Source organism: Hibiscus syriacus, unplaced genomic scaffold, assembly GCF_006381635.1.
Source record: "Hibiscus syriacus cultivar Baekdansim isolate YM2019G1 unplaced genomic scaffold, ASM638163v2 tig00111071_pilon, whole genome shotgun sequence".
Taxonomy (NCBI): Eukaryota; Viridiplantae; Streptophyta; class Magnoliopsida; order Malvales; family Malvaceae; genus Hibiscus; species Hibiscus syriacus.
The window spans coordinates 184,471-195,691 of record NW_024062972.1 but is presented as its reverse complement, the minus strand read 5'-3'; the positions used below and the strand labels follow the sequence as shown (position 1 = coordinate 195,691).

Genomic DNA, 11,221 nt, shown 5'->3' with positions numbered 1-11,221 from the left:
ACTGAGGATGATGCTGGAAAAATCCGGGCTGATAGTGTGAAGAAGAAGAGGAAGAAGAAGATGAACAAGCACAAGTACAAGAAGCTAAGGAAGCGTCTGGGAAGAAAGACATAGGCTTTCTCTATGGCGACAATTTCATGGGGAAAGTTGTATTATTTCCATTGACTTTTTTTTCAAAGATTTTGGAATTAGTTGATGGACATAGCTTGATTTGATGATTGGATGGAATGTTGAGGAATTTGGAATCTTTTACAATAATTGGCTTAATTAAATCATAAAATTAACAATAGAATTGCTTATTTCCTTGTGTTTGGAATTTTACTTGGTTGTCTAAATTTGTTTATTTCTTATCAGGCATAGATGAAGAAATGCTTATCAGGCAAAATCATTCTCAAATACTGTTGTTTTTTGATACTTTGATTTACATATATTTTATTTGGCAATGATTTTATTTTGTCAAATTATAAATTTTTGAATGAAATGTGTGTTTCTATGGTAAGGATGTTTATATAATCACTGGGAAAGTGGAAGAAGTTTATACAAGGCAAATTCATTCTCAGATAATTTTCTGATATTTTCAGTAGTCCGAGGGTGTTAAGTTGATTTCAATTCTTTATACGGTTCTGGCTCGCTTTGATTTTCATATATCCATTGTGACAATGAATATTCTGTTGCCAATTATCAAGTTTTGAATAAAATGAGTGATGCTAGGGTAATGGTGTTTAGATGTTTGCTTGGAAAGACCTAGAAGAGTATATGAGGCAAAGCATTTTCATATATTGTTGTTTTATGATATTGTTTGCCATATGAGTGTCTTGAATTGATGTCTCATTCATTCTATGGATCTTGGTTCAGGGTTTTGGGTTTAGGGATATCGTTTTGATTTACATGCATTCTGTATGACGTTGATATTCTGTTGTAGAATTATCAGCTTTTGAACAAAATCTGTGTTGCTGCTGATAGGATGCTAGGTTGTTCACTAGGTAAGACCAAGAAGTTTATGCAAGGCAAATTCATTCTGAAGCAGGATGGACCGAGGGTTGGCTTGGGCAGTTTACCCCTAAAAATTTCAATTGCTCATATAATTTAGGTATTCTTTTTGTATTTTTTATCGATGATATATTTTCTTCCTTCTAAAATTTTATAAGTTTATCCCCAACATAAAATCCGGTATCTACCCTTGTTTCTCAAGTATTGTTATTTTATGATACTTTTAATCCGAGCCTCCGAGGGTTGTGAGTTGATGTCTATTGTTAAATGTTAGCATCTAATTTCGTCCTGACCAATCTAAACCGAACAAGTTCCCTGAACACTCGTGCCCGCCAAGGCCCAAACTTTTAATTTAATTGTTGCCATTATTTTCAATCTCATCCTTCATCTAAATAAACCTTAAATCTCTTTTGTTTTGGTACTAAATAAAATTTTCCGTAAAGAAAGTTGATAAACAAGGATGGTCCTAGGAGTCCTGGATGATGATCGTACCATTTAAAATTTTTAAATTTGTATATAATTTTAATATATTTTTCATATTTTCTTTTAATTTTTATATAATTTTAATATATTTTTCATATTTTCTTTTGGTGATCTAATATTACATTTTCTGAAGTTTTATAATTTTGTACTTCATAAATTTTTAATATAGTTCATAAACGTTTGCATTATTTGATGTAAAAGCATGTATGTCATCGATGGCGGAAGTCTAAACGATTGCTAGGGCTCTTAAATAATAATGATAAAAACTAAATATAAATCGTTAGTTCATAAAGCTCTCATAGCTCAGTGGAAGAGCGTCGGTCCTGTACACTGAAAGACCGTATTTCGATTCTGCGTGAGGGTCTCTTTTTTAATATATTTTAAGTTTTGCCATCATCTCAGATGAAAATGACATAGTTTTAAGAGCAATTGAGTTATAAGTTTATAAAGTCTGGTACTATATTTTATAAAGATTATTTTAGTCCCGATGGATGTCTTAATTCTTTTATTATATTTAATAGTTTATTTTAAAACTATTTACCTATGAAGTTTTGAATATTTTAATTTAAAATATTAATTTCTAAAACTTATAAAAACTAAAATATCTTTTTATAGCCTAATGATTAAAATGAATTTTGAAGAGTCTTAAACACTATATAAATATCAAAATACAATACTTTAATTTTTTTAACGAGCATGTATGATTCATAAGACCTTTGTTGAGTTTTGATATGTAACTCTTTTATTATTATTATTATTATTGAAAAGTAAAATAGGGATGTAAGCATAATTCGAGCATAAACCCAATAAAAAAGAATCGTTTATAAATAAATCCAGCCATTGCCTACATCGTATGTCGAAATCTGTGATGTGATTGCACCATCGTCAAATACATCAAACCATTGTTGACCACCGTGAACCACTGTTGAGTAGGGTTGTAAACGAGTCGAATCGAGCTTGAGTATTGCTGAGCTCAACTCGACTCGAAAACTCTTAAATGGAGTTCGGCTCGGCTCGAAAACTCGCGAACCTAAAATTTTCAAGCTCGACTCGAACTCGAAAATATGAATTGAAGCTCGAAATAAAAAAAAATCTTAAACTTAACCCAATTAAAGCTCAAATTCAAACTCAAACCTGAATCTTAAATACACTTATATTGTATATTTTAAAAAATCTCCACATAAATATTAATATTATTAATAATTTAATTTTTTAAAATTAATATATTATTTTTTCAAGTAGCTCATGAGCTTTTCGAGTTAAATATGAAGTAGCTCGTTTCGGTTCTCTAAGAACCTGAGTCGAGTTCGAGCTCGAGTCAAGTTTATTTGAGTCAAGTATTTATCGAGCTTTGATCGAGTCGATCTCGAGTAGCTCGCGATGTGGCTCGACTCATTTACAACCCTACCGTCAAGCACTCCAAATTTAACTGCACAAGACTCGGACCGCCAAGGGTCTTCTAAGCACCCAAGACCTCTCTAGATATAATAAATTTCCAACTCTCTAAATGTGGAAATGCTTTGAATGTTTTTAGTGCTTAGGGACCTTAGCTTAGATGTGTATTTATAAGTGTGGTTCCCCATCAAAACTACCCAATCATATCACCACGTGCATGGAACGTGGAATAAAATTGATGATATTTGTAACAAGTCATGCCACTTGGTGAATAGACTTATTATAATAAGTCATATCATTTGGTGAATATATTTAGTTTAAAATTGCATATATTTAATTATACATATTAGTTTTTCAACAAATCTCTTCACCAAAAGGTCTTAACACTTCATCGAAACGTGTTAACCTTTCAATCATTTCTCTCCACTATATACATACTAGTTGAAGCACATTTTAAGCTACGACTCACAACTCTGAATAAGAAATCACTTAGAAATTTCCTTTCAATTTTCTTTCCGGTGATAGAGAAAAACTAGATTGTGTTTGACTAATCACTATAATTGTGCTTACTGTTGTGATCATTTGTTATTATATCTTGGGAGACTGACGTCCAATATTACTCAAAGCACTGATGAAAGGACGAATTTGTCTTAAGGAAGTTGTTTATACAAATCTCAACAAAATTGTACCTCCATTCAATCGATTTCATATTTACACACAAGTAAATCGATTTCATAATTCGGAGGTCTCTTACGGAAGCTGCTCTCAACCTGGTGTTGGGGGTAGCCTACTATCTTACCTCCCCCTACCCCATATATATGGGAAAAAGGGACAGCCATTTTATAAAAGATTATGAGATTATCTCGAATAAATAAATTATATTCTTTAAAATAATATCTATTTATTTTGACTTATACAGATCAAACTAATATTTTTTTAATTTTGATTGGTTTGGCTAGAATCACAATAATTCAATTGAAATTTTAAAGACTTGATTAACAAAATTAAAAAATCAATTCACTTGAAATTGAAATATGCGAAGTTAATTTTATTTATCGAGAATTTTTACAATAATAATATATTCTAATTTAATTCTCAACAAAACACTCAATTATTTATTTTATAGAGAATATTACAACGCTACATAAAAAACATCTACATCATCTATTTTTTGGAAGATGTTTAAATTACCAGACTACTTCTGTAAAGCCCATGGAAGACAACAATTTTTGGTCGGCATGCAGTTTGCAGGCATGAGGTCTTCAAGTCTTTTACGAATCTTTTAAAAATCGTCATGTGATTTGAATGTCTTTTAAAAATTATCAGGTCGTCTGAACATCTTTCACGTGACACTGTAACATTCACATTGGACGAACAAATTGTTGAAATTCAAGCAATGCATTAAATTAAAAGTTCAAAGTTTGGCAATAAATTTTGAAAAAATGATTTTTCAAGTTTGGTAAATGTTTCTTTGAAAAATGGTTTTTCAAAGTTTGGTAGATGTTTGTTGAAATATTGTAATGGGATAATCATAATTAGTCACTAGACTTTATGGTATTTACATGATTAAGTCCTTAAGTTTCAACTATAAATACCCTAGCTCATTTAGCTTTAAAATCATCCCAAAAAATCATTTCTTTCTCCCAATACTAGAGAGCTTTCTTGTGAGTAGTGAGTTTTTTATAAACACCTGTAAATTTTATCTCTTAGTAAAAGATCTGCAGCAGTCCAGAGACGTAAGCAAATTGGCTGAACTCCGTTATCAATTTCGGTAATTATTTTTCCGCTTTTATTTCGTATTTTCACTAATCTGGTTATAGGAAAATTACTCATACTCGATTTATTTCCCAACACAAATAAACTTTTTCAACCCCTTTTACAAGAAAATGTCTCTTTTTTTAAAAATGATATGCAATGCACAAATATGAGTTGACTGTTTCTGTTGTGGAAACCTCAAAGCTTGTAATTAACAACAATTAGGTACGATGTAATTGCATGAGAACATAATTATTATCACAATAAATATATGAGTGTGTAATTATAAAGGATTTTAATTCTCTAAACATATTTGATTTATAATTATATCTTAATTTTATGCCAATGTTTAATCATATAAATTGTAATTACACGGTTATATAAATTTATATTTTAAAATAATATTAATTATAAAATTAAGGAACGTATTTCTTCACATGATCATGTCAATTCTCACGCTCTTTCTTAAGTATTGTGTATGGAGGACTCCAAATATACGCAATTCAACGAGAGACATAAATTACAATGGTTTAGGAAAAAAAATATCAGATTTCTGTAATTACACTCAAATTTAATTACTAATCAGTTTTTCAAACACGTCTTAATTATTTATTATTATAAATTAAATTTATGTGTCGGTAAAACATATGTGATATACATAATTTCTTATGTATTCTAAATTTTAAAAAATATATTGAATCGAATTGGGTGACCAAAATGAAACAAAAACTTAAGTTTCGTAAAAAATAATTGGGTGATCAAAACAGAATCGAGAAAATAATTGAGTGGCTACATATGTAATTTACCCTTGATATTTTTAACGGAGCTAATGATATGAGACAAACGAAATAACTTTTAAATTTTAAAATGCACAATGTCATGAATAATACTTTAAAGGACACCTCAATACGAACGGTATACTTCATAAGGCGATGATACATTTAAGCCTTTTATGTTTTTTTAAATTACTTAAGATCATTAATTGATTGAATTGAGAATTAAAAGTTCAAACGATCCGATATTAAGATAGTATGAGGTGATTAAAAAATAACATTTGTTTAGAATTTTTTTTTTAATTATTGATAATGCATACACACTCAACAAACATAACTATTTATTTAACCAATAAATCTACGGAATGAATTCATTAATTATGCAACTTGAGAATTATCAAACCGTATATAAAATTTTGATATAGAAGTTAGATCTAAATTGACCGATCAATTAATGGAAACCATTTATATTATTAGAAATTTCCTATGAAGATAGTAGCGTCGAATTTGGCAAGCAAAATTGCTTAGGTGTATCCTCTTAAAAGTCAAATCAAAACTCCCATAAAAACACGTAGGGTTAGGATTAGTTTCTTTGTATCGTATTTGCAAAAAATTGATTGGGGAACTGAACAATGGCCGCCACCGCCGGCAGCAGCGACAACAACCCTGCTTTCGACGCCGACGAGGACAGCCCAAGTAACCCATCTCACGAGTTCACCCAGTTCGGAGCCGGGTGTTTCTGGGGAGTCGAGTTGGCGTTTCAGCGAGTCGAAGGCGTAGTCAAAACAGAGGTCGGCTACTCACAGGGTCATACCCACGACCCGAATTACGAGTTGGTATGCACCGGTTCCACCAACCACGTCGAGGTGATTAGGATCCAGTTCGACCGTGAAATCTGCCCTTACACCACTCTCCTCTCCGTTTTCTGGAACCGCCACGATCCAACCACTCTCAGTCGCCAGGTACGTCCACTATTGTTTACATTGCACACCATGTTTTCGTGTTTATTCCTCAATGGGTACTTTTTAAACTTTTTTTTTAGAGTGGAGATGTGGGAGCTCAGTATAGATCTGGGATTTACTACTACAACGAGAACCAGGCTCGATTGGCGAGGGAGTCACTGGAGGCCGAGCAATCGGAGTTGGGAGATAAGAAAATTGTGACGGAGATTCTGCCGGCGAAAAGGTTTTATAGGGCAGAAGAGTACCATCAGCAATACTTAGAGAAAGGTGGACGCTTTGGGGCTAAACAATCTGCTAGCAAAGGCTGCACTGATCCTATCAAATGCTATGGCTGAAACCCTTTTGAGCATATTTTGTAAAACCAGAAGTTTATATCTTTTCTTAAGCTTCTTGTCCGGTAAGACCCTCTAATGAAAAATAAAGTTTAATATTTTAATTAAATTTATAAAATAAATTAGATATTTAAATAATATATTTTAAAAAATTAAATTACGTATTAGTCACGAACTATTCACATATTTCTGTTTTTTTGTTAACATTTTAATTAAATTTATAAAATAAATTAGATATTTAAATAATATATTTAAAAAAAATTAAATTACGTTTTAGTCACGAACTATTCACATATTTCTGTTTTTTTGTCAACCAATTATTATTTTTCTCCAAAATAAACCTAAAATTATACTTTAATTTCATTTTGATGTAATTAAAAACGGTGTTTTTCTCGATATTTCACCTATACCCTATATATTTTCATGTCAGACACCATTCAAACTATTTTTCTCGATCTAACATTCTTTTTAGTAAGGCGCGCCCCCTACAGCGCGTTTTACGGTGATTTGGCGTCACGTGGGGTAAGGCGCAGTCCCTATAGCGCGTCTTATGCTGACATGGACACACGTGTCTAAAGCACGGCCCCTGGGACGCGTCTTACGCCACGTGGGCTATAGCGCGGGGCAGAGACTGCGTTTTTCAATTATTACATGCTCAATTATCATACATGCATAATGCAAGACGCAGTGCAGGAACCACGCCTTGCATAATTTACCCGAACTTATCGCCTTTAAAACATCATCTCTCGGCTATAAATAACCTTCTCCCCGTAAACTCTCTCACAATTCACTCTCAACCCAGAAATTAATACAACAATCATTTCAACCAGTAAATAACACCCGACAATCCTCTTATATTTGATTCAGAAGTTCCTTCGATCTTTCATTATAAGGTAATTTTGTTATAATATTTTTTTATTATACTTATTTTTTATTATGATTATTTGAAAAAATATTATACTAATTATTTTCAATTAATTTTTGTGTCAGTTAAAGGGGAAAGCGGGAGCATACGTCGAAATATTTTTACGGTACAGGTAATAATGTAAAATTATATTATTTAAATTATTTACGTTTATGTGTAAAAAATTTATTGTGTTATATTTTCGTTCATATATTATTTATTTAAGCATGTTTGCTTTAGTTTTTTTTTGCAGATATAATATTGACGCACTTTTAAACTTTAAGAATGGCGTGACTTTCAACTATTGTTTATTATGATGGAGAAATTCGAGAAGATAAAATCGGCGTTGTTTTCGTATCAAATGAGCATGTTACAATATCATTCAAGAGAAACATAACTCTTGAGGAGCTGATAACGAAGATTTCGAGGAAGGTTCATGTTGGAAGTAGTAGAAGAATGTCGTCGTTGCAGTAAAGATTTCCAACATCATTGTTGTCATTAACTTATACAGCGTTCAAACTATTGAACAATGATGATGTTGAAATGATGTTGATTCTCAAAGTAATTATTCAAAATCAGATATTGAGATGTATGCAAAGTTTGTTCAAGTGCGTGCTGTTCGCGGTCAGTTATTAAGCTCCCACTATGGGCTGACTGAACAAGTTGATCAAGTTGACAGCTTGACTACAGTAATGTGTAATGATTTTAATGTCATAATGGGAAATCTGCATCATGGTGCCGTCACATCAACTTCAATTGGGAGACATTCATCCGCAACTCCTTACGATATGTACCGAGGTGGGTCCACGAACAATCTGTATGGCAACATCGCGTCTAGTTTAAGGGGAAGGCATTTATCTGCAAATTATTTTGACCTTAATATGGAGATGTCATCGACGCAACAATCTGTGCAGTTTCCATTTGACACGATGACTTCAAGCTCTAGGGGGAGGCATTCAAATGGGAGCTTTTTCGATCTCAATGTCGATATGTCTTCTAGTTCAAAGAGAAGACGTGCAAGTAGTAGGTTCTTCAACCTAAATGTGAAGAGCATGTAGGAACCATCATCTCCACCAGAAGAACTGCTTCGTGAGCCTGGTGCGGATGGTGATGAGATTGGACTATTCATTCACCCAGAATCACCGCAATTCAACTCCGATGATGATGTAGATTAAGTTCCCTCAAATGTGGCACAAGTTGACCCTCCAACACACATATATGAAGCTGATTATGGTACATTGTACGGGCCAGAATTTACGGATATACCTCATCTCGGTAACTATGGATATTACTCATAAATAAATAATAGTGAGTTATCATTAGGCATGGAGTTTTCAAGCAAAGAAGAAGCGATAATGGTTATAAAAATTATAATATTAGTAATTATGTTCAATCGAGAGTCGACCGGTCCACGACAAAAAAATATGTATGCTATTGTGCCCGACGGGAAAACGGATACAATTAAATGGTTCGCGTATCGAAGAGGAAGAGGAAAAACAACAGATGAGAACAAATAGTATACAGCGGTCCTCACACATGTTATGCTGGAGGGGTCAACCAAGATCATCCTAACTTGGACTCTGAACTGATATGCCAAACCATCATGCCAATGGTAAAAGCAAGCTCTCATATAATTGTTGTTGTGTTTATTTCAGCTATACAATCGCAATATTGGTACAATATCTCCTATAAAAAAACCTTGGTTGACACAACAAAATGACATTGTCAAACTTCATGGCGAATGAGATGCATCTTACAACGAACTTCCAGGCTAATTTAGGCTGGTGCGGAGGTTGAATCCTGGGACAATTGTGGACTTCGAAACCTCCTATGCATACTATATTAATCGAGTTCTTCGCGATCGATGCCAATTCTACCGGGTTTTTTGGACATACCCACAGTGCGTTAATGCTGTCAAATATTGCAAACCTGTGGTCCAGATCGAGGGGACTTTCTTGTATGGAAAATACAAGCAAGTTTTATTATTGGCAGTTGTCCAAGATGGCAATCACAACATTCTTCCAATTGTTTTTGCTCTTGTTGAAGGAGAAGATACAGATTCTTGGGTTTTTTTCCTCCGAAACTTACGTGCACGTGTTATCACGAGGGAAAAATCTGTGTCATTTCAGATCGCGGAGCTGAGATCAAAGCAGCAATGGAGACTTTGGGTCCAATGTGGCAACCACCCTTTGTCCAACATAGGTATTGTCTCCGATACATTGCTGCGAACTATCATGGAAGGTACAAAAAGAATGATGAGCGTCAATTAATTGTGCGCATGGGTAAGTAAAACTGATGTAGTTTGTTTTCTTTCTATCATTTTAATTTTGCAAAGAAAGTAAGTTAGTAAGTTATACATTTTTTGATCAGGTTACAAACTACTTCCTCAAACATTTGAATCAATGTTTCAATATTTACGGGTAAAAAACGAGGAAGAAAACGATTACATCAGCCTCATCGATAAAGAAATGTGGACGAATTCATATGATGGTGGATATCGATATGGATACATGACGACCAACTTGGCTGAGGCAATCAATTCAACCTTAAAGGGTGCATGTCACTTACCTGTAACGGCTTTGGTAAAACTACATATTTTCGTTTGGGGCGCTTTTTGTGAAGCTTGGGGTACAAGCTCAAACCTGGATGCAAGGCGGTCATGTCTATCACCCTATATTAGTTGCAGATCTACAAAAAAAAATTGTTGCATCAAATGGAATGTCTGGAACAAGCTTCTCTAGAAGACATGAAATGTTTCATGACACAAATTTGTCGCGACCTCTTAAAGGGATTGAAGTTGTGTCGTTAAAAGTAAATCTACGGGACAGAACGTACGAGTGTTGGTTTTTTCAAGCTCTGAAGTATCCATGCTCTCATATGATAGCAGCTTGCTCATATACACGTCAAGACTATAACTGTTTTCTGGATCCCGTATACCTATTATCTGAAGATTTTAAGGTATACGAATTTGAGTTCCCCCATAGGTAATGACAAAGAACCTGATGAGGTTAAGGATTGACTTCCGATTGTACCAAATCCAACTTTATTGAGGGAGCATGGTCGTCCAAAATCCAATCGAATTCATTGTGATATGGATATTCGAGAAAGATCTAAACAAGACAGAAGATGTGGGCATTGTAGAAACCCATGACACACTAGAAAAACATGTCCAGTTCTATTGTCATCAAGTAACAATTGATGATGAACTAATGTAGTTGTTTATCAAATAAGAATTCTTGTACTTTAATTTGTATTTACTTCAAGTTAATGTTATTCGATAACCGCTGATGAAGATTAAAAAACGATACAAGAATATGAGATTAGACGTTGACGTTATATGTGATTATAATAAAAGAGATAATAAGTGACAATCTGAAGAAAGTTATCGAGCACAATTATTAAATTTTATCAAACTAATAAATATTTGGTATTTGAATATAATTTTAAATACAACAAACTTACAATATGTATTAAATGGTAAATGATAAACAAATTAAAATAATTGATATTAAATGATAATAAACAAAATTAACCAAAATACATTAACAAAAAGTCCAACAACTTTAACAAAATAAATTAAAATAAATCCAACCAAATTAATGAAATAAAGTTAGTATTAAATGATAA

The 11,221-nt window shown here is 33.0% G+C and overlaps 1 protein-coding gene across 1 annotated transcript; it reads left to right on the top strand.

Moving 5' to 3' along the window:
• Window positions 1-6,002: 6,002 nt before the first annotated feature.
• LOC120151974 (peptide methionine sulfoxide reductase-like) lies at window positions 6,003-6,708 on the top strand. Its single transcript, XM_039164275.1, has 2 exons — window positions 6,003-6,358; window positions 6,439-6,708. Exons 1-2 carry the CDS (start codon window positions 6,029-6,031, stop codon window positions 6,691-6,693), a joined length of 585 nt encoding a protein of 194 aa, XP_039020206.1. The 5' UTR covers window positions 6,003-6,028; the 3' UTR covers window positions 6,694-6,708.
• Window positions 6,709-11,221: the final 4,513 nt, after the last annotated feature.

Excerpts from the sequence above, each read along its gene's own strand:
- LOC120151974 (XM_039164275.1), top strand. The coding sequence starts at position 6,029 with ATGGCCGCCACCGCCGGCAGCAGCGACAACAACCCTGCTTTCGACGCC. Across the intron at positions 6,359-6,438 it reads CAACCACTCTCAGTCGCCAG|AGTGGAGATGTGGGAGCTCA; the intron begins GTACGTCCACTA and ends CTTTTTTTTTAG.